A 24,071-nucleotide genomic window follows, 5' to 3' on the forward strand; every position below is an offset into this window, starting at 1 on the left:
ACAGAGGTGTAGCCTTGACCGAATAGTCTACCTGAAGCAACTCTGCAAGCAACAGCAGGGGAAATAAATAGCATAACTCCACTTTCTCCTCATCTGCCAAGTCTTCTGCTGGTGCCTTCCAACACTGAACCTAACCAGAAGCCAGAGAACAAGCTACAGGCCACAGAGGGCGGGAAACCTCCTGGAACAGAGCTGGGTGATGAAGGTTACGTGTCTGGAGTGTTGGTTCAGTGACATGAAGAGCCTGAAATGATCAGAGAACTGTCTCAAGGTTCAATTTAAATAGAACCAAGGTGGTATTCCCTGGAAGAAACATTGCTTCCCCAAGCAGTAAGACCTCCAAACTCACCAAACTCAAGGTCTCAAACAAGGGAAGCAAAAATGCCTTCAACGAGTTAAGTGGCGTAACTCTCAGTGGTGCGAGTCCCACTTCCACTTCTTGATTTCTTGACCCATGCGTGCATCCTGGCTCTGAGGGAGAAGACGCCACGGGGGAGGGAGCACCAAGCACTGATAGGTTTAAGGTACATACCCATCACGTAGGACAGTACCTCACCTCATAGTGGTTTAACAACTCCCAGCTCGTCCAGGCTTCAGCAAATCACTAAGTCTACCAAGCAAGCTATCTGTAGATGATGGGGCACGTGGTAAAGATATTATAGGCAGGATATAGTGTGGCAGAGATACTATAGGCAAGGAAGACAAATCCACAGCCATAATACAACACGTGTCCAAGAGCCCTAACAGCCCCTTAAGAGGACAAACTGCTGTCTTTTGCATGATGGGAGGCATTTAATGTAATCTCTTGGCTCAATGGTACTTCCAGGAAATGGCGTTCTTTTAGGGCTCAGCACTGGCCTCTCATTGCAGCTGCCACTCCGCAGAGGCAACAGCCAGGTGGCCCGTGGCAAGGAGAGACCCATCTTTATTACCTCACGCACAGCTCCACCTCCGCTATCGTGACTGTTTCGTTCATGGGCCTGTTTTGGGGCTGTTCGTGGGACTGTTTTGTTCAGTGGACGAGGAAAACAGCTTATTTATCTGGTCAGGGAGAGGAGTATCTGTAGTGCATGTTTTCTGGTGGACACGTACATGGTATAGAAATATCAACTCTGAACTCATTCTAAGAATTCTATCCACCCATTCCTACAACATCCTTGTCACAACCTTAGATTCTTATTCTTTCCAACTTGGACCAGCTGGCTAACCCATTAACCACTGTCCACGAATCAGTTAAAAAAAAATATTGATACTTCAAGCCATCTCTCTTTGTGTATGCAAAGTGGTAACACCCTAGGTTCTGCCCACTGGGATTTCCCTTCACTATTGTCTTTCAGGGTTACCTCTGTCCACTTTCAGCTAATGCCTGTACAGCATGCAGACCCATCCGTAAAGTACTTTTTCCTCTCCCATTAGCTGACATAGGGAACGCCCCAATGAGGCCAACTGAATTAAAGGAAGAAACCAAGGCAGTAGGACCATATGCCTATAGATACTCAATCCGGTTATGTCATTGGTGTAACACATAAATACATGAGATACCAACATGACCAAGATCCTTCAGGATTATGACAAGAGAATGTGATGACAGCCCTCAAGTAAAACAGTTCAAGTATACTGCTGTTCCTCTAATTAATTTTCATTACTTTGTAGACAGGGATAAGAGGAAAAGAACACTGTACTCCACAGACAACTACATTCAGAATCACGGCTGAAGCTGGCTGTGATCACGAGACCATTGCTCATGACAACTTCAGTTGTTTGGTGGTGCCGTTCATCTGATTCCCCGGAGATTGCTTTTGTTCTTCTATCTTGGTGTGAGTTCGGGATTGGGGAGAGTTCAGTTCTAGAAGATTGTACTTGACCTTTCCCAATCTAGTAGCCCTCCCTCCACTGACCAGAAGACAAAGTTACTTCACCAGTTACTAAGTATGTCTAATCTCATCCTACATGGTGGGGATGGGTAGGAGGATGGGAGCCATTACTCCACATTACCCACTGATAGCTCAATCCACAACATCACCTATTGGCTGAACTCCAGGAGCTCCTACTCCGGCCATGGTCGACGCCCTCTGGTTTCCAGGACGAAGCTGGGAAACACTTCAGTGTACACTTCTGGCCATGTTGTGTTCTTACCTGAGTTGCAATTTGCAAGGTCAGTTTGAGGAACAAAATACAGGAAGTGTTCCTTTTGTACTAGATGGTTTATTTAAAAAGTAGTAAGAGTCTAATTCAATTCTGATGTTAGGATACTTGCCCTCCTAAAATTACAGCCAATCTGTGATTTCCTTTGAGATTTTTCCTTTCGTACATAGCCTTGGTGAGACTGAGGTGCTAAGAGACGGAAATGTGACCTCAATTAGGCCAACTGGACGTTCTCTCCAAGTTTTTGACTCCTGAACAGTGTAAGAATATAACACAGATGTGATTCACCCTTAAGGAGACTTTCAGCTTTTACCACTGATAACCGTGAAGATGCCTGGGTTTCTTTCCCTTACAAACCTAGTCTTTTTCTTCTATACCGTGAAGCCCTCCATGACCCTGCAATACATACTTCTGCTTTAATGAGCTTGAGTCAGTCTCCACTGCATGCAACCAAAAACTAGCTGCAACAGGTAGGGACTGGGGCAGCGCTGTGATGGACAGCAGGAGTCCACAACTCTCTTAGTGCTCTGCCTGAGTGTAAAACTCAGCTCCTATGGCATTTGACTCGAATTCTCTGAAGATAACTGATTGGTTCCATTTACTCTATCAGCTGTTGGTACTTTTTCCCATAGTACTTGGGGTAATCCTTTTATGGTTTCTGTGTAAATGAAGCCAACCCACACTTATTTTCTCCACAGGTAAACTAACACTGGCAAAGTAATCTACAATCAGACTAAAATGCCTATATAAAACACCTGGAAAAGTTATTGCCTGAGCCCTAGCTAGAATTTTACCCATGACAGAGCGGCCATGTCTTCACATAGACAACACAAATAGCACAGGAAGATCAGATGCGTAAGAGCAAACCAACCTTGTTTCTCAAGGAATATCCCAACAGCCTGAGAAATTTAAACCACAAAAACAGCACTCTACATGAAGGGCCAGTCATGTGGTCACACGTGTGCACATGCACGCATACAGGGTATGTAGGGGTTTCCTACTACCAAAAATCTTGCTTTAGCTTCTTTACCCTTAGGCCAAAAACCCATCTTACAAAAGCTTTTACAACCAAAACCTCACAGCTCACCTTCCTTCCCCACAGTCATCAACCATCCTTTGCACAGGCAGTTTCCCTCCTGACCCCCGCTTCTGGCGTAACACACCAACTGAAGACCAGCACCAGTGACTGTCAGGTTAGTATACGTTCCTGGGTTCCTGGGTCCCACTGGTGAGAGTGTTTTCAAACCAAATTTACCTGATGTGTTGCTTAAAGGAAAAACTGTTATACCCATTTTATACAGATGAGGAAACTAAAACTCAGAAAGGTAGTAAACCTGCCCCAAGTTTCTAGCTAACAAGAGACTTAAACTCCTACTTCTGACTCTAGAATCAATGTTCTTAACTATTCTATATAGACATAACTTTGCCGCTTCCAAATAAATTTTAGAAACATTTTTCCAAGTTCTGGGGAAAGGGAAACTAGCATTTTCATCGAAATTGGCATTAATTACTTTTGAACACTTTTGCCATGGTTTTCTACACTGAGTTTAATGAGGTATGCTGCTTCAACTCCACTCGTGAGCTGAGTGGTCACCACACCTGTATTTCAGGGTGAGTGGTCACCACACCTGTATTTCAGGGCGGTCAGCAGATACTGGTCCAATGAACGGTCTCTACCCTCACCCTTTCACTAGCTGAACCCACAAAAATACATGTGGGTCTTTGGGGTCCTCCATACCACCCATTCTAATGACACCCTTCTCAAGGGCCCTGGCCTACAGGGGTGACTGTGGCACAATGCCAATGTGACCAACTCAGTTTGACTAATAAATCCCAAACAGAATCAAAATTCCCTTTCTTTACCGTTGAATGTCAGCCCAGTGCTATTCACAACAAATTGGCTCTTGGCTTTCCAGAAGACAGTAAAAGCAACTTCCAACTTTGTAGACCTCTAGATTCTCTTCATCTTGAAACTGCTGCTACGGATGTATTACTTTCCATCTTAGTTGGGTCCTCCCAAAATTCTTGACCAGCCCCAGAACCTGGTCTCTAATTCTCATCTCTCACTGATAATCCTCAAAAACAAGGCTCAAGTATCCCCACCCTGCATCTCCACACCAGAACCAAACCTGCACTTAAATGTGCTCCTGCTCTGGCTTTCTGGACACCTACACGTTCATCAGAGCACCCAAACTGGTATCTAGGATACCGTGCGATGTAATTTAACAGTCTAGGGAGGAGCACCCACTCCATTCAGCTTTATGTCCTGATGCAGTCAATTAAATGACTGAAAACCAAAGGCTCAGAAAACCACTGTGGAGTGGGCGAGGCTGCATTTAAAAGAGCAACATGAAGGTGGGGATCTTTAGTCTATGAAACAGATAAAGAACATATGCGGACTAGGAGCCAAAAACCCCATTTTCAGACTCACCAGCTGCCTTGTGAAACCTCGAGGAAGTCCTTACTTCCTTAACCACAGAAGTTTATTACTTCTATGGTTCAATGGTCTTCTAACTGGTCTCTGTCCTTCATCCACTCTTCAACTATCATAAAAAATGTTAAAATCAATAAACAGTGTCCAGGATTATTAGCTCTGGAGCCAGGAATACAGGGGTTCAAACCCCAGCCGCATCATTGACAAGTTGTGCATCCTTCTCATGTATGTATGGAATATTATCTACACTTCATTAACTTGTGGAATTAGATGACATTCAGCACTTAAGAGTACACAGGCTCAACAAAGGTTAAATATAAAATGACTGCTTATTACAAAATCACATCCAAATTCCTAAGCAGTTACACGAAAGCTTTCAAATAAGGCTCCTAATTAGTAACCCCAGCTGCCATTGTATACCCCTTCCTACTCTACCAGGAACTGTTCAGGAAGTTTACTTAGAGGTCAAGTAACAGAACCCAGACCACACAACTACCCAGCCACCTGGTATATTCAACTCCCTATGCTGATGTGGAAGCCTAGCCTTTCACCCGGGATCCCTGAAGACCTGTGTCAAACTCTTCTACAACTCTGACTTGTAAATTCTGGTCCTACTCCTAGCAGTACTTAATGATGCCTGACAGTACCAAGTCAGTTAGTGTTATTTTGTCACAAAACAGACCCACACATACTTACTCATCATTTAAGCCCACAGCAAGCAGGGACTTATGCCAGGTACTGGTGTAAGGCAGGGAACCCAACTGTCAGGGGCAACAATAACCCAAATTAAAATACCTGTAGTTACTGCTGGTATCAGTTTCCTAAGAGCTTGGCACAGGGTGTTACTCTGAGAGTCTGAGGAGAGCCAGTGCAGAATTGAAGGGACATATCAGAGCAGTGGCCTTACAGAGCATTTAAGAGATGGACTGAATAAATGTTACTCATAATCTCAACTATTCACAACTCTCAAATACCTACTAGTGTGACCATCTACAGCAAATTGAATAACTGAATCCTTGTGTGTAGACTGAAAAATGGAGACTGATACAGGTATTGGCTAAATTTGTTCTGAAATTCTAACTGTTTTAGTTTTCTGAAGATGATGGTAACAACAGACAAAATATCAAGAGGAAGGATATGTCCACTCTATCTTTAGAAACATTAAAAATATATTAACTGTGATCTAAAAACAAGTTTGCAATTTGAACCAATGTATCTTGAGACTGAATGGGCAAAAACATAGAAAACTAAGACATACCTAACCTGTAAGGCTTATACTCCTGTATCACTTGACTACTGAAAAATTAGAAGGATTTTAATTTGCAAGTCTTTTTTTTTCCAGAAAGCAATATTAATATAATGTAAACCAGAACATCTACTTAATAAAGTCAACAAACCAAAGTAATTTTGTTAGATAAATTAACCCCTTTATTGTATGCTAGCAATGCTTCAAATTGTGGAGCTGGTCTACTGGTCTTTCAATTCCTTCAGTCTTCTGATGGCCGACTTTACTGTGACAGCAGAAGTGGTGCTGGAAAGAAAAACAAATTTGGGTCCAACATAATTAACTGTCAACACGTGAAATGGCTAACGAGCAGATCTGCCTCATTTTTACAGTCCAATCTAAACGATGACAGATAGCATCCTCTATGTGTCATATCTCTGGGCTCTTGCAGAATGAGACAGGCAACCTCTTGCATCTGACTTCTCAAACAGAGCATAAACACATTAACATGGAAGAATGGTTGCAAGAGACTGATGTAAACTCATAAAAGAGGTAATGAACAAAATGCTAGAAGAAACTAATAAATTATAAAATGGTACAATAAATAGGAGGTACCAAGAAAACCATGTCCAAGGCGGTAGAACGGACTAAAGCACATTTTGGAAAGACAGCTATCTATTACTACAAGATTTAGGAACAGTACCTGAAAAACACATCCCCACCCCACCCTACCCTGGGGGTATCTGAATGCTAACTCGTTTTACTATCACAACCAAGAGAACTCCCTACTCCCACCCTGCCTTCTGCCCTCCGAAAACCCCACAGGCACTTATACACATACCCATTGTAGTCATGTCAACATTTTCCAATTTTACAGTGCCTCAGTTTTAAAATTAAATTAAAATTCAATTCTTCAACCACACTAGCCAAACCATCTTACATAGAGATGGCTAGTAGACTGGACAGCACAAGTCAAGACACTGGCCTGAGGAAGAACACCTCAGCCTTCAGGGTCAGCGATGAATTCCAAGATTAGGCCCCTTCAGAGCCACAGAAGTACCCCAACTTCCAGAGCTGAGCCACCTTAAAGAGGCCACGCAATCCAAAACCAGCCCAGAGTTAATCTCAGCAGCATCACCTGGCCCTTGTCAGGCTCACAGAGGCCCAAGCAATACTGTGGGTGGCAAATGTGTAGTGGTCCAGATGGCCTCAAGTCTCCACACGGTTAATAAGCTAAGCAACCCTCAGTTTCTAGAGCAGCAGCCTGCAGGTGCAAGTCAAAGTCCCCCACTATCACACCTGTACAGTGCTATGACTACGCTCATGATGACGACCCTAAGGACTTCAACGTGAATCAAGACTTAATTTGTTACTTCAGTAGTTTTCTCTCTTTGAATAACTCGAACCATAACTCAAAAGTCCGGGGGGGGGGGGGGGGGGCGGGGACAACAAAAGCAGCCTTACTTTCTCAGTCCTGTGAAGAGATAAAACCAGCCCCCAGTGTCAAGCCGGGACTACCACTGGGCCACACACTTCCAAACACCACGAGGAAATGGACTCACTTGTAGGTCCAGGCACCGCCAGCGACCGTCTTCATGCAGGAGCCGCAGTGCCAGATCCCCACCGCTCGCCTCTTCATCTTGGTCTGCAAGAGACAACCCGTTTTTCCTGTGGGTCAAATGCACCCAGGAGTCTGACTTACACCAGAAAATGAAAATTGGCGTCCTCTTTAGGGAGATTGTTTATAACACCCCTAAGTTTCTTCACGCACAATTCGAAGTCATAGTGATGATAGTGCCAAAGATATGAAAGACCCCCTCCTACCCCAAACAACAAAAACAAGGACTGCTGTAACCAAGTCCTTGTAATACGGACATTACATGAAAACCTCTAGCAGCTCCAGCACACAGAACCGCCAGAACCATTTCTGCAGTGCAGGGTTGGCTTAGGCTGGGGCTCCGTCATCACTGTTAACCCTTTAGTTCCCAAGTGGTTTTCTGCGAGTGAAAAACGTTTCACCAAACCCAAAGTGTGCAACAATATTCCGTCTCCTTATAACTAACTGATCGTCCGTGGTGCGCACGGCTCGAACTGCTGAACAGGTGGGCACCAGCACTGTTTACAAACTTCGAGACGCCCGGAAGGACCCCTGCGCTCCCTCTCCCCCGACCCGAGCCAAGCCCGTTCTCACTTTGCCACAGAAGGAGCAAGTATACTTGGCGTGCTGGCTGATCTCAATTTTCTTCACCATCTTCCTGAGGGAGGCGCCATAACGGGTGCCGTATTTACCGACGATTCCGACTTTCTTGGTGCGTTTGGCCTGGTAAGAACGAACCAGCGTTATCAGGACCCCGAAAAGACAGAGCTTGCCCCACTGCCCCAAGACCCAGAGCCTCCGTAACCACTTCTCCACTCACCCAGCCCCTGCCTGTGCCCTGGCTGCCCCGACTCCACCCCGGAGCAACCAGGGGCCAAAGCGACCCCGGTGCTCCAAGAATTTCCTCCTAACCCGGCCCCAATGGCCCAGGCCCCGACCAGCCGCTCCACTCCGCTCCTCCGCTGCAGTGTGCGTCCAAGAGGAGCCACAAAGGCACGGAGGCCGAGGACACAGGGCAGGGCTAGCCAGCAGAGGCGAATTAGGGCGAAGAAACCAAGAGAAGAACAGATGCAGGTGGATAAACAACCTAGGCCCCAACGAGACAGACGATTACCATTTTGCCGCAAAAGAGGTCGGACCGCAAGAGGAAGCGGCGCACTGCGCAAGCGCGGCTTTAGGAAGACGAACGGAAGTGGGGCGTGTGAGGCCCAGCTAGGCTCTGAGCTCTATGGCCGGGCGGTTTCTTCCATCGCAAGGCCTGCTGGGTTGTGTGGCGGGGAGTTTCTCCATCAGGTTTACTGTGATTGACAGATCATAGCAACAGAGTATAGTGGAAGCCCCTTAAGCGTCCACGTTTTCTTACATCTCACAAATCCTGCAGTGTGGATACCGTTTCCTCCCTTTTTTGGACAAGGAAGAATTCAAATTTTAAGGGACTTGTTCACTGGCTCTTGGCTTCGAGAAGTGCTAAAATCTTGTGACTCCAGCTAGTATTTTTTTTTCCCCCTACATCGTATCTTTTAAAAGCAGCAGGCCTTGTGCAGGAGAACCAACACAGTGGTGACTAAAAACCAAGGCTCCACTCCAATGCGCCATATTGCTATAAGATGTTAAGAGTCTATTTAAAAAGCACAAAACCCAAGGTCACTGCAAGTCAGTTCCATGAGGCAAGGCCTGTGTGTCTGCCTCTGCATCCCAGGACTGTGCAGAGAGCCTGGCACGAATCTGTAATGATGGATACTTGTTGAAAGTGGAAATGGTATCTTGCGTTGTATGATGATGAGATGGGTTTGTAAAATGTTTAGTTTGTCTGTGTCACTATAGTTCTGTTAGAACTAAAAAAAGGCTCTACCAGAGATGTCCAGCCTTTTGGCATCTCTGCGCCACACTGAAAGAAGAGTTGTCTTGGGCCACACATTAAATACACAAACACTTCTAAAAATTGATGAGAAAAAAAGGTTTTAAGTAAATTTACAATTTTGTGTTGGGCTGCATTCATAGCCATCATGGGCGGCATGCAGCCGTGAGGACCCCAGGATGGACACCTGTGTGAGATGATTAACCCATACTTGAAACTGAGACGCCCAGGGAGGTCAGATGACTTGCTCAAGATCGTGCAGCTAATAAATAACTTCCAGATGAGTGCTCTTTCTGCCATATCACACGATGCAAGCTGTTTTCTCAGCTGCAAAGTGAGGATTGCATTCCATACCCTTTGTCAGGTTCTCGGGAGGATGAAATAACTTTGATGAAGTGCCTAGTGGGCATTTCTAAGTGATGGTTGTTATTGTTAAGGATCATGAGAAGACCTGATTTCATTGTCTCCTGGTGCCTTTTTACTGCTATTTCTTCTGCCACACCCAGGGGACTAAACAGATCTGCCTGCTGGTTTCCCTTAAAAATGTGCCCATCACTTTTCTCCTTAGTCTCTTTACCTTGAAAAAAATGAACCTATTACAGGCACAGCTGCTGCTACCTGAGGGTCCCCCAAGGGAGTGGGATGTGCTCAAGTTCTCTCAGTTGCATCACAGGCTCCATGGACCCTTTTCCACTTTAGGGTGAAGAATAGCAAAGGGCTCAAGGAGCAAGTCTTCCCCAACAGAGGAACACACTGCACTTGGGGAATGATATTTGGAAACCTTTCCACCAAAATTATGCCCTGCTCCCAGAAAACTATTCATCAAAACAAAAATGTATACACATGGGTGCAAAAATGGGCTAGTAGAAGCTGTGTTAAAATACAAGCACTCCAATGCTCCAGCCTGCACCCCCAAGCCAAGCAGTGGAGTTCACTTGCCCTGGTCAGTAGGGGATCCTAGCCAGCCTCACGCTAGGGCAGCCTAAGTGGAGGGGCGCTCTCTTGGGCTGGCTCTCGAGTTTCGTTCAGATCAGCATTTAGAACATTTACCACCTCCCCACACCCATCCTCTGCAAGAGTAAGAATGCAATAGAGGGGCTGAAAATGTACTAGTTCATAATGGGAGGAAACTGTTTACGATCAGAGCGATTTTGTCAAAACTAAACAATTTTCTTTAAATAGCAACTTTGAGGGTGTACAAATAGCATGCTCATGAAATTATTTCCCAGTGGCTTCAGAGAATTGTGCCTCCCATAAAAATCTCCATTTGTCTTATCTGTGGTCCCATGATCTCCATCCCCATCCGAGGACCATCAGCTGTACAGATTGTTGACTGTAATGCGTATCCATAAAAGTCTCAGTAAAAATCACTGGTGAGTCACCTCTGGTCCTCAGGAGCACTCAAAATTCACTTTTGCTTTTAGAAAAGTCAGTTAAAAGTTGCTTCCAGAGAAGAGATCTTTTAGCTGTTGAGTCAACCAGTTCTCCTGGGGGTGTATGGAACATTTTATCTTTCAGAGAAATCTGAGGGGCAACCATCATCCCTGATCCATCTCATGCTGGAGATGGGGCTTATTCTGGAGACCCAGACTCCATGTTGTTCCTTCGCTTCCTGCTGGAAGAACTTCTCTTGCTTTGCCCTTCACTGAAGTGCCTGGTCACTATAGACAACAGCAAAGTTTGCAGAGAGGTCGCTAAGAACCTTGTGGTCCAAGATCTGCAGGGAAGGGCTAACTCAGCAAGAGGGGGCCAAGGCTGAGCCCTGATGCCCAGAAAGAATCCAGTGTGTGAAATGCATTCAGCACGTGGGTTCTTTCCTCCCTCCCTTCTCTCCACAGATTTACTTCAAATGCATTCTAGTTGCTGTTTCAATGGAGTTTTCACAGGGCATTGTTACAGGTACCACCCCCATCAGTAATGGAGCTACTCTGTGGCCCTTCATGCCATTGTTAGAGTCTGTGACTTTAAGTGGAATGACATATAAGGAAACCAATTTTACCATAGGCTAACTGACATAAACAAGAGCTGAGTTCCTACAGCATCTCATCAATGTTATAACAAAAGAATATTGAATGAAACAGTGGTATTCGAGGACCTGTTGTATATTTCTACATAATTATATGCATTGGGAATATACTACCAATGCCTCCACCCCAAATTGCTTAAATTAGTTATTACCTCTACGAAGTAGGGCTAAGAGTCAAAGGAATGAGAATGTAGGGTGTGATATTTTTACGTACACATTTGGGTTAATTTTTATAACAAATTTGTTACAGTGAAAAGAAGTCACTGCGAAGCAGTGTGTAAAAGGAGTCTTTTCAATAAGTGGTGCTGACGTAACTGCATATTCATATGGAAAAAAACTACCCTTGACCTTACCCCGCATACCAAACTAAACTGCAGGTGGATTGTACACCTAAACATTAAAAGACAAAACAATAAAGCTTCCAGAAGGTATTGTATTCATAGCCTTGGTGTAACAGGGTGCAGCCAAGAGGGGGGCCCCAAACAGGCATTTGGAATGGGGTCCAGAACTCAAAGTGTCCAGGAAATATTAGGATGTCCTCACCCCTTTCCCCGCACAGGTGTGAGTTGGGGAAAGGGACACATGGAGCAGGAACATGCAGGTCTGTTTTGTTCAGCAACAACTTTGCAGCTAACCTCTAGCATGGTCATTTAACATGTCTATAACATTTAACTGGTTTCATAGATATGTTAAATACCTGTAGCCATGCTTTGAGCCAGGGAGAAGGGAGTGACTTCCCTCCAAGATGTAACTGGGGTGCAGGTCCCCCTGATTACAGCACCTGCGTGAGAGCTTGGAGGTGATTGGCTCCACACCATGGGGCCATGCCTGCCCAGACACACTATGGCAACCCAGTAAAGCTGGAAGGAGATGGGAGTGCTGGCAAGTGTAGCCGATTGTGGGAGGAGTCGGAAATGGGGCTGCAGAGGAAGACTGGTGTGGGGATTCAAACCCAGACTCAGCAACCATGTGAAAGGAGAGAACCGTGCAGCTGTGGCAATAGAAAGGAGAATCACTCGGCTTGAGCCAGAGTGCAGACCACCTCGCAGCTTTAGTGGGGAGAGAACCACGTGGCTTTGGCAGAGTGGAGACCCTCCCAGCTTTGCCAAGGAGAACCACACAGCTTGATCCTGGCTGACAACACAGCTGATGGTGTGGGGAGCCTGAATCTACTTCTTTTCTTGAGATATGGTACCCCAAACCTAGGGCAGGGGAAGAAGGAAGCACTGTGGACATCTGTGGGTATCCAAAAGGACTCCCATATTTTAATGAAGACATTAGGTCACTAATTTAAGTCTGTATAGCTTTAAATAAACCTTCCCTTTCCTTTTCACAAATCTCTGGCATTGAGAGACTCTTTCCTCTGGCAGCAGACAAAGCAAACCTAGTAGGGGGTCCTTTCAGTAATAGGGTAATAGTATATCGTACCCCACCTTGGCCCTTCATCCCACTTTGCCTGTGTTCTGAAACATTGGGATGCAGATTGTACAGGAGTTTATAGTATTTTGTTAAGCTGTAAGTTTGCTTTGTAAACTCTCTTGTGTATTATTTTGGGTTGGTCAAAAAGCCCCTATGTTTTTTCCCATAAAATAAAATACACATTTTTCATTTTCACCAATAACTTTATTGATATGTATACTTCGAGTATGTCAGCTATCTCCCGTGTGGTAGAACATTGATTGTTCTCAATTAATGTCTCGATTTGATCACTGTCAACTTTAACTGGTCTACCTGACCATGGGGCATCATCCAGCAAGAAGTCTCTAGCACGAAACTTTGCAAACCACTTTTGACATGTTCGATCAGTGGCAGCACCTTCTCTATACACTGCACAAATCTATTTTTTTGTGTTTCAGTTGCATTTTTACCTTTCTTAAAATGATAAAGCATAATATGTGGAAAATGTTGCATATTTTCTTCCATCTTCAATAATAAAATGGCTACACAAAAATTCACCAGTTTGGTTAGTTGTCTTTTTTAAGTGCATGCCGACATGATAGCTGTCACAAGACAATCTAACAAAATTGTTTTGAATGATGTTAAAAACATCTAAGCACTGCTAGAGCCTTCTCACAGAAAAGAAAACAATAATTTTTTTGGCCAACTCAGTATTTTATCCCCCAAAAGGGGGATTAAAAACAGAGGAGGAGTATGTGGTACTCAATAAAATCTATTTAATGGACTGGAGCTGGGGTGGTGAGTGTGAGCAGGTGTTGCAAAATCACATAACTGTCGGCCGTCGTGATACCCAAAAGACCGTGACTCACAGGCTTCTCAGTGCTTTTCTCTATGATCAGGAGTCCACTCCCTTCACCGAGCCCCCCCAGGAAACGCAAGCACAGAGGAAACACATGTGTGAGACTGCTCCGGTGAAACCCCTGGAAGCTTCCCAGCCATTTGTTTTACCTTGTAATCCTGAACTCGGTAAGAAGTGAGAGGATGGGGTAGAAAATACAATTAGACTTCTTGCCCTCATTTCAGTTTAAGTTTAACCCAAAAAGAGCTTATTAAAGCATCAAGGTTCCAATAGGCAAGAATGCAAAGACAAGGCAAAATCCAGAGCCAGAGGTGAGGGCATGGCACCTGCAGCTCTGACTCCCAGCTCAATGAGTGACCTAGAACAAGGCTTGTGCAGAGCCCAGAAGGGAAAGACATGATCTCTTCAGGCACCAGCGGATCAAGGCTAACAGGATCTTCCTGCCGCCGGGCCCTGGAGGCAGTTGTTAACCAGGGTCACTCAGGGAACAAGACCTGGGGGGCACCTTTAGTAGACCCTTTAAGGGGACAGTTGATTGCCATGACAGAAGGGGGATGAGATGGGCCCACCATTTCTTCATTCCAGCTGACATTTCTAGAAAACACAGTGCCTGTTGGGGTGGGTGTGTCTGGGTTGAGCTGTGAAGCCCAAAAGGAAAAGGAGTTAGTGTAGAAATCCTTTCTTAAACCCAAAGGTGTTCAGTCTCTCTATAAATAAATGCCAGTGTCTTTTACAAAATCACAGAGAAATGGATGGATGGCTCTCAGGAAATTTCAGAGGTACATTTCTGGCGGGGACTCTGAAACTATGTAGGGCTACATGGTATAAATAAAATTTGCTTTGGAGGACCCTCAGGGACAAGAGAACAACAGGTAGGCAGAGGAAGAAAATTTTAGTGGTTTTATGTCGAAATGACAATATTGGGTTAAATAAAATATTGATTTGACCCCTCTTTACTTTCTGAAATACTCTTAGAAAATGAAAATCACATTTGAGGCTTATGTTCTACTGGACGGTGCTGCTCTGCACCAGGGGTGGGCAAGCTGTGTCTGCAGGCCAAACCCTGCCCACTGCCTGCCCTGCAGAGCCTGTGAGCTCTGTGCAGTTTTTACATTTTTAAGGGATTGAAAATAAACCAGGGCGGGGGAAAGCGGTGATGGGAAAACGGGGACAATTGTATTTGAACAATAAAAAATGATAAAAAAAAAGAAATAAAAGAGTAATACTTTGTGACACATGAAAATTATAGGAAATTCAAATGTCAGGGCCCCGAGTTTTATCGGCAAAGAGCTGTAAGCATTTGTTTCTGGGGCGTCTCTGGTCATTCTGCACCACAGAGGCAGAGCGGAGTTGTCCCGATGGAGAGGTCCTGGCCATGACGCCAAAAATATTCAGTACTGGGCTACGTCCAGAAAAAGCTCATCAACCCCTGCTCTGAGCCCTTCCCTCCTTACTTTTTCTTCCTAGGATGCATAACTATCGCCTCTCCCACGATATGACAATCTACGCAGAGGCACACGCTTTCTCTCTCCTGTTCGGCCAATTACTGCCAGTACCCGGAACGGTGCCTGACACATATTCGGTGCTCTGTATTTGCTGACTCAGTCAATGTTAAAAATTCACATTTGGGGGTTCTGTAAGAAGCATCTCATTATTTAAAGAATATAAATGACCATTACTACAACCTACTGCCTCTATGTCTCAGCCAGGAAAGCTAAGGTTGATTAGGACCCAAACGAACCCAGGCGTTGTAAGGTTGGGGAGGAAATGCTGACCCCTGGCCCAGGGAACTTGCTACGGTTACGGAGAGGCCGCCTCCCCTGTCATGGCAAGAAGAGCACAGGCTTTAAAAATAAAACGTCAGCTTTATTTTAATGAATGCCATGATTTTTAAATACTTTTTTTGCCCCTCTATAGGGGAGAGGTAAAGCTGTCCCAGTCATCAAAAAATTCAAATCTCCTTTTCTTCACTGGGCTGTCTGCCAATGTGCTTTCGTCCAGCGAGTCTCCGAGGTCCTGGGGACCACTTCCGGACGCTCCCGAAGCACTTGCTGGGTCGAAGGCCTCTGCTGCCTCCAGGAGCTCCTTATCACTTCTGTCCTCCTCAAAGGACTTCTGGAAAAGGTCGTAGATCTTCTGCTGTGTTGGGTCCTGCACCAGAGGAAGGAAAGGAAAGATAAAAGAACCCAGGCTGCAAAGCCCACTCCGGCCCCTGTGGCTGGTGAGAGAACACGCAGGTGGGGGCCACGTGTTTCCTGCTGGCAGGTGCTGCGTGACGGGGAGAGCAGACCCGCCAGTAAGTTGCTCATCACCAAAGCAGCCTCTCTGCCTCAGTGTCTGACATCTCCTCTTCTGCTCGTTGTGTAAAGAGAAAAAAAAAGGAGACATGGCTGTCCTTTCAAATGGGACATGATACTGCCCTTCCTGGTGTGGTTCAGTGGATTGAGTGCTGGCCTGCAAACCAAGGGGATGCCGGATCGATTCCCAGTCAGGGCACATGCCTGGGCCAAGGTCCCCAGTCGGGGGCATGCGAGAGGCAACCACACATGGATGTTTCTCTCCCTTGCTTTCTCCCTCCCTTTCCCTCTCTCTTAAAATAATAAAATATATTTTTAAACATGTCCTTAAAAATATGGGACAGGATATTAAAGACCATTAAGGTCAGCCCCACGCTGTGCACATGTCCCTTCTGGGATCCCATCCCCTACATCTGAACAATTGCAAGGCCGAGGAAAAGCCACACGCAAGGCAGCCTATTCCAGGTAGAAATACCTGTCAGTGTGCATTCAATTATGATGGTAACGCTCTGTGCTACTCAGAACAGGCAGGGTCCAGATCAGATTGGTGCTTCCCTTCCCTTATTAGTGAGACATACCTCTTTGCTTTTGTCTCCTGCACAGGAGGCAACATTTTGTTTGCTTAGTAGTGGGTGAAATTTTCAGCCCTATTTAAAAATTTAATTGATAATTATTAATGAAAAGAAATATTGATATGGATGACGCCTGTACTTTAGGCAGAGATTCTTAACTAATTCAGAGTAAATGAAGGCAAGGCCTGATGAATAAATGGGCTTATTTATAAATAAACTTATTATCAATGGTTGAGAATCCTTGAAAAATAAGGTTTTCTTTCACAGGGCATAGAATAGCAAAGGCTCTGTTATAATACTTACCATTCAACTGAATTACAGAGTTGTTTAAAAAGCTTAAAGATTAGGTGGTTTTAAAACTGGTTTATTAACTGCTTATATCTAAAAGGGTAATTTATACTCTACTTAAAAATATGATCTCTGAGCTTACACATCCCATAAGTACACTTGGAGAAAGGACTTATGGTAGTTGCTAAGGAAACAAAGTAAAGATCAGGTCCTCAGACTCGTAAGTCTCAGGGTCACCTACAAGAATCTATTGCTACAACTCAGCTTCTGACGCTCAGCGGTTCCATAGGGAAAGGGTGGCACCTCAGTCTCCTGACGAGGACTGTAAGGCCACCTGCCTGCGTCAGGCTCAGACCTCTGTCTAGGTTCTCTCGTTAGAACAATTCTCTCAGGAGTCGCTCGCTGTCCAGCAGGCAGCACCTCCCGAGTTCTCACCTTCTGTGTCACTTGAGCGAGTGGTGCGCTAGTCCCTGCGCCTGCTGCTCCCCTCCGTGGAGCTGCACTGAAACGGAGCAGGCGGTGGCCGTGGCAGCCTTCCACCGAGAGTGCTAGGCCAGGGCAGGCTGGCTGGGCCCGGCCATCCTCTCCGGGGGCCAACAGTGCCCTTGCAGCACCTGTGGCCAGGCCCACCTGGGCACGGGAGGACGCTCCCTGGCCTCTTACTCTCCCAGATGACAAGGGGGCTGGAACAGAAGGAATGCTGGGCCATGCTGGGAGGCCAGCTGCCTTCGGCTATCTGCACGAGGCCAGTGACTCTGGGCGAGACTCACTGTCCTGCGTGCCTCAGTTCACCCCCTACAAAATGGGAGACACTGAGAATAAAAGGCAACAACTGAGGGTAACTAAGTTGTATAAAGCAATACTTGATTTTGAATACTCCTCATTCCACACTGGGGACGTTCAGGTGGTAGCCCTGCTACGTGGTGTTGCTACGCACTTTTTGCAACAGTTGCCACGGGGAGAATTCTGTGAGTTTCTAATGACCTGGGGGAAGGGGCAGCATTTGCAAGCTCTGCTTTTATGAGAATCTCGAGAGAAGGTCGGAAGCAGGAGGAGTCGGGGCCATCACTTGTGCGTAAAGGATGCACGAGTGGACTGAACTGAGAAGGGCTGCAGGCCATCGAGCTCAGCTCCCGGGCCGTGGGAGGTCCCAGGAGTGATTCATTCCCTCCCACTCGGGACCCCACGGCTGGCTGGCAGCTTGACGCCTCCTTGGGCCCCAGTGGCAAGGAGCCCTGTGCTGGTGTTACCTTGTAGATGTAATCAGTGGCTTCTGTCATTTCTGAAAAACTGGCCTCAGAAACCCCAGCTTCACCCAGAACTTTGATCTTCTCTTGGATCAGGGGCCTGTTGGGGAGAAATGAGCTTCAGTGGATCCGTCCTGCACAGAACTGCAGGCAGATTAAAATGAGACCGCCCTTCTGGTTCTTAGGGGGCAGGGACATGCTTGCTGTTTCACATCTTTGCATCTCTCAAGGCACAAACGCCCCCCTGAAATATCTGCCTTCTCTCAGTTGTGAAACCACCAATTCTGGGGTCATTATCATGAGGCTCAAAATTCTTTCTACTGACAGACGTGTAGGAAGTAAGTGCTGCCTCACTGCAACAAAGTTTTGGACGTGGTATTGTTCTGAGCTGCTCAGTTAACCCGCTAAACCAAGAGAAGGAGGTGGGGATGACCCGCACACACTGCAGAGGTAAGACCCCTCAGTCACAAGGCTGGACACAGAGGAGTAGTGGACACCGAGCTCTCAAGAAACTTAGCATCAGGAAGGGGAAATGGGACTGGGAACGAGCACTGGGGGATTTTTGGCTTAGGCAACAGACATGAACCCCCAGCTGGGTTGATGAAGCACCACGTGGCCCAGGGGGAGCCGCTCTGCCCCGGTGGTCCAGCAGCTGTAAGCTGGGGCCTTACTGTCCCAAAGCACATCACAAAGGGCAGAAGCTTGGGGGCCTTCTACACTTTGTAGAAGGGTACAAAGGGGACTGCACCCTGTCTTGGCAAGTGCTTCTACGGCTGGAAACTGATTTTTTTTTTACAAATTCAATCTACATTTCATCATAATCAGTTCCCTTCCTTTGTCTCAGGTGAGTGGTGAAGAACCCCCTTATTCCTGCTTGATTTCCCTTGTGCACCCCAGAGGCCCCACTGAATGCTGGGAAAGAGCTGAACATGATCCTGATGAAAGTGGGAGGAAGCCCTGAGCAAGAGCAGAAGCCCTTAGGCAGCAAAGGAAATACATCACCGGTGTCCACCCTTGCTCAACCCCAACTGCCGGGCCAGGACCAGCGTACCAAAGATAGTCGTCAGCTGTGCCTCTCGCCACCAGGTAGTGGATGTCCACGGAGCTCGCCTGTCCAATGCGGTGCACCCGGTCCTCGGCCTGCATCAGCACCTGCAAGGCCCGGGGGTCAGGGTGTACACAGGGCAACGCCTGATTCGGCTCCGCCCACCAGGCCGGCAGCCCCTGACCCCCAACTCTCCTTTCTCAAAGGACTTCACTGCTGTGTCTCGCGGTGGAGGGCCTATGCACCTCGGCCTACAAATGACGCATCGTGCAACAAAAGGCAGACTCAGACGAAACACTGGTTGGGGAACTGACTCTGCAGCTGCCTAGCTGTGGATGGCCTCTCGGTGCTGTGAACGGGGAGCGAGCTGCGGCTCTGCCATCAGGCTGTGAGGAAGGGAAAATGAAGGAAACCTGGCACACTCCCTTCTTCTCTCCATGAAGCAACCCCGGTCACCTCCTACTTAAATCAACACTTGCTCCAACGGGAGAGGCCACATGTGACGGGGGCGGTGTGGCTTTTTTTTTTCTGGTGGAAGCCCTACAAGGAATAATGGAAACGGAGGGCGCTGTTTGCACTGTAAAATGCATCCCACCTTGAGGCCCATCGCCTACGTGTGGCCAGTGAGAGCCACGCTACGGGAGAACAAGCCAGGGGAAAGAAGCTCTTTCTGGAGCCCAGGAGAAAAGTTCATGAGTGCGGACAAGTGTCTTCTCTCTGCTGCCACAGCCCTCAGCTCAGCGGATAAGGCCCGTGGGTACCATGGCCATGGCCAGGGAACACTCCAAGCGGTTGCCCTGCTGCGGCCCCAGCGGCTAAAGCAGCTCACAGTGATGGTGAGTCAGAGGGGCAGGGTGGAAAGCCAGAGGCCTCGGCGGTGGCCTGGGGCTGCCAGGGCTCCTCTGTGGTGACAGCTATGCACTTATCGGTGCCCCAGTTTCCTCACAGACAGATGACTTCTAAGATTCCTTCTAGCCTTCTAACACTTCAGCTTTCCCATTGGTAAGACGGAGTCGATACTACTATATAGGAGGCTGCCGTGACAATCTAACTGCTAGCCGATAGATGTGTGAGTTCTTACTTCTTCTAGGCGAAGACTGACAAGCGGAAAGTAAACGTGCTTCTGAGGATGAGCGGAAAGGAGGAAGAGGCGACTGACCCTCAGGGCACCTCACAGAAGCCCTGTCTTCCCACCCGACCCCAGCTCCTCCCTCCCCGCAGCCGTGGGCATGCCCAGGGACCCCAAGTCTTCCGCACCCCTTACCCCTGGGTTCCAGAACAGCTCGGCGAACACCACCAGGTCGGCCGAGGAGAAGGTGAGGCCCATGTTGGCAGCGGTGATGGACAGCACGGCCACGGCGTGCCCCGTGGCCAGCTGGAACTGCTGGCACAGGGTGTCTCGGTCTGCCGAGGAGGTGGAGCCGTCGATGCGGATGTGCTGCACCCGCTGGGGGGACAGGGAGGGGGTGAGCAGGCCGCTTCCCAGCTCTTCAAGGGTCCAGCGATCGCCACAAAGTTAAGAGCCACTGATCTACATCACTATTTTGTATGGCTGAATGGACTATTATCTATCAGTACACCTACTGATGAACATTTAGGTTTCCAATTATTCAGCGTTATAAATAACAACAGGACTAGCATTCTTGTACATAAACCTTTCTAACTGGTCTGGTCATTTCCTTAGAATAAATTCCTACAAAAGGAGTTCGGCAAAATTACGTTAAGAAACTGCCAAAATGCCCTGCAAGGAAGAAATGTGTAAAAGAACCATGATTTAACCACTGTGTATGTATGTGACAGAATAGACCCATCTTCCAACCTGAATCAGTTCTTTACTTTGTAATTTCTCTGTTTTCATGCTTAGAAAGGCATTCTGCCACCCAGTGGTCAGCTGTATGTTTGCCTGTATTTTCTTCTAATACTTCATGGTTTCAAAGAACTTCGATTCATCTGGATTTTCATATAGTAAATGGTGAAGTGAAGTTTCATTCAAGTCTCCCCCACCCCGAGTTGCCCAACCTTTACGTGTTGAGTGAACTGGTTTGTAACTACTCCCTGATCACATATTTGATTTTAATTTACGCTAACGGGCCATCTACTCCGTTCCACACATCTGGCCACTAGCCCTCGGCCAGCATGACTGAGCTTTACACCAGATTTCAATATGTGGAGGGGCCAGTCTGTCAGCATTGTTGCCCTTTTAAAAAACCGTCTTAGACGGTATCCCTGCGGCTTAGATTTTGAGACATTCTTTGAGATAATCGTATAAAGCTTCCTCAAACATCTAGCTGGAATTTTTGTAAAAATTGAATTACATCTACGAATTACCTTGGGAAGGACAGGCGTCTTTACACTTCTACCCTCGCACAAGGAGTGTGGCACACGTGTCTGCAATGCTTCCTTAGTTTCTACATTTTTTTTTTGGTGAGACTGATACTAGGCACTTTATGGCTTTTGTCACTGCCTATCTTTTCCCCATTTCATTAAATAATTAGATATAGCTGGTACAGTGAAAAAGAAACTCATTTTAGTCTATTTATTTGGAACCCAGGCACCCTACTAAACTCATGCATTCTAATAGTTTTCCAATGAACTGTCTTGGAGTTCTTGAAAATAGAAAGGGCTCTAATTTTTCCCGGGATTACAGCTTTTAATTCTACTGGCTGAATTCCTGTATCACGTCGACAACATTTAAACTGGGTGGATTCATGGTCCACCTCTAGAATTTTCAGAAAACTTTTGGAATGCCAAAGGCGCTGACCTTTTTCTCGAGCGCCGCGGTGACTGCGTCCAGAACCACCTTGTGGTGTGCGAACACTAGGAACTTCTCTCGTCCGCTTTCCAGAAGGTCCAGGACGTATTCACTGCATTTGACAATGACAAAGCAAATCACACACATGAACCTCATCCAGCTGAGGTTCATCACAGAAAAGTGACTGCACCTGCAGCAGACACCTCGGGGGTACCTGCCTGCCCAGCCCATTCTCTCCCTCCTCTGGGAGCGCACCACGCCCCCCTCCCTCATGCCAGGTCGCTGGAATGGAAGCAAAACCAGGAGCTGTGGAAATAAGCCGCCTTCTGCCACGTGCAGAAAGAGTGCTTCCATGCTTTTTAGTCATCTCCCAGGTACAAATAAATTAAAGTATCCTTATGTTGTATGGATCTCTGATATGCTGCTGAAACATTTTTATTACCTGGGATCATGAAGATAATTAACAGTTAGCACTTGGGCTGCTACCATCATTATAATATCCTTTCAATACAAATTAAAGTGTCTGTAGATCTGAAAATGCCTTGGCAGGGGATTAAGGGACTCTTGACAATAATCAAATTTCTGGAAGTGTAGTATTAAGACCTAAATGATAACACTGAAGGGACGTCAGGGAAAGCGCTCCAAATCCCTCCCGCATTATGCGGCCACCTGCAGGGCCAGCATGTAAGTCAGTGGTCAGAGAATTCTCTCCTGAGGCAAAGGAATACAAGGTGAAGAACGTTATTTGCTTGGTCTTTAGTTTCCCTTTAACTTACTTCTCTATCTTTTTTCTCCACTTCCCACTCTTATCTTTAGCAGTGGCCTTACAGGAAGGCAGCTACCCCAAGAGAGTTCGGTAGGGAAGAGTCACCCAGCTGACATACCCTGGAGGCGTCCCCAGGACTAGTGCCCTGCAGAAGTGAGGGTTCACAGTCCCAGCACAGGCCACTGCTCCTGCAGAGCAGCAGGAAGGAGAGCTTCTGGGGACAGAAGGAGCCTTTGCTGTGCCCGAGGCCATCCTCACACATAAATCTCAAAGGTTCCTGCTATAAGCAGGTGGTAGGAAGGTAAGTGGACCGTCCTCTGAACATCTAAGAGTCGTTTTCAAACAACAGCATGGCGAGCCAGGGTGTGGGTCTGAGTTCAATTTGTGAATCATTGGTACTAAAAATAATCTACTTTTATTAGTTGGAGAGATATAAAATTTGCCATGATGTAAGCAAAAAATGTTTATTGCTACAGCACTAAAAAGCCACAAGGCCATAAAATCAACCTGGCCGGCTCATAATCACCACCAGAGGCCCCAACAGTCCCGATGCCCCACCCTCTTCCCCCTACATCGCAGACATGGCTTGCTTTACTGCTCCGCCCTTCCCCACATCCCTAAATTACCAGGCTGGAAATACTTGCCTACCACAATAACCTTGGCTTTTGTATTGAAAGATGCCCATTACAAGGAAAACAGACAACAGGAAAAAATAAAAAGAAAAAAAGAAAGAAAGAAAAACAACTAGCATAGAAAATTGGAGTTTTAAGATTAAAAAAAATTTATCATATTAATCATTTCCTTCCCCCCTCCAACTATCTATTGATTTTAGAGAGAGAGAGAGAGACAAGAGAAGAGTGGTTTCTTCTTGTATTTGGTTGCTTCTTGTATGTGCCCTGACTGGGAATCAAACCTGCAACCCTAGCGTATCAGAATGATGCTCTGGACAACTGAGCTACCCAGCCACGGCTGAGTTTTAAGAGTTATAATCCAATTTCTACTTATTAGCTAAGTGACTCTCAAGTCCAGAGACTTCCATGAAATTTACTCAGTTTCTACATTTAAAAAATGAGGCCAGTATGACTTATTCTAGTGATTTTACAGAGGCTGTAAATGTGAAATGAGTTACCAGATATGAGAACTGTTGGAAATGATAAAGCACTCTATAAACTACAATGGAATTTTGAAAAAGTATGTATAAGGTATGCTAGGGACTGAAGGTTTGTTTTGTGTGCCCTCCCAGAATTCGTCAATGAGCTGGTCCTGGAGGGCAGGGCCTACGGGAGGTGATGGAGTAAGGGTCAGGACTGTTACAAGAGATCCCAGACAGCGCCCTCGTCCCTCCCACCCCGTGAGGACACAGGGCGGACAGGGCTGTCTGCAAGTCAGGCGGGAAACCCTCAGCAGACTGTGAATCTGCGGGTGCCTTGAACTTGGACTTCCCAGCCTCTGGAGCTATGAGAAGTATTTGTTGTTTAAGCCACCACAGTCCAGCAGTCTGTGGTATTCTTGTTATGGCAGTCTGCACAGACTAAGGCAAGGTATCTCCAAGTCTACGTATG

At 46.5% G+C, this 24,071-nt stretch overlaps 2 protein-coding genes across 3 annotated transcripts in view; both read right to left on the reverse strand.

The window, feature by feature from the left end:
- Positions 1-5,993: 5,993 nt before the first annotated feature.
- Positions 5,994-8,624, reverse strand: RPL37A (ribosomal protein L37a). The gene is made up of 4 exons (XM_028509808.2): positions 8,516-8,624; positions 7,996-8,124; positions 7,367-7,449; positions 5,994-6,110 (listed from the first exon to the last, which is right to left on the reverse strand). Exons 1-4 carry the CDS (start codon positions 8,516-8,518, stop codon positions 6,047-6,049), a joined length of 279 nt encoding a protein of 92 aa, XP_028365609.1. The 5' UTR covers positions 8,519-8,624; the 3' UTR covers positions 5,994-6,046.
- Positions 8,625-15,387: 6,763 nt separating this feature from the next.
- Positions 15,388-24,071, reverse strand: part of SMARCAL1 (SWI/SNF related, matrix associated, actin dependent regulator of chromatin, subfamily a like 1) — a 50,929-nt gene continuing 42,245 nt past the window's right edge. For both annotated transcript variants that reach the window (XM_028510505.2, XM_028510506.2), the window contains exons 14-18: positions 21,753-21,855; positions 20,256-20,438; positions 18,998-19,098; positions 17,950-18,046; positions 15,388-15,693 (exon numbers count right to left, since the gene is read on the reverse strand). In XM_028510505.2, coding sequence (XP_028366306.1) covers positions 15,454-15,693; positions 17,950-18,046; positions 18,998-19,098; positions 20,256-20,438; positions 21,753-21,855 — 724 coding nt within the window. In that variant the 3' untranslated portion in view covers positions 15,388-15,453. The remainder of the gene's footprint in view (positions 15,694-17,949; positions 18,047-18,997; positions 19,099-20,255; positions 20,439-21,752; positions 21,856-24,071) is intronic.

Source organism: Phyllostomus discolor, chromosome 4, assembly GCF_004126475.2.
Source record: "Phyllostomus discolor isolate MPI-MPIP mPhyDis1 chromosome 4, mPhyDis1.pri.v3, whole genome shotgun sequence".
Classification (NCBI taxonomy): domain Eukaryota; kingdom Metazoa; phylum Chordata; class Mammalia; order Chiroptera; family Phyllostomidae; genus Phyllostomus; species Phyllostomus discolor.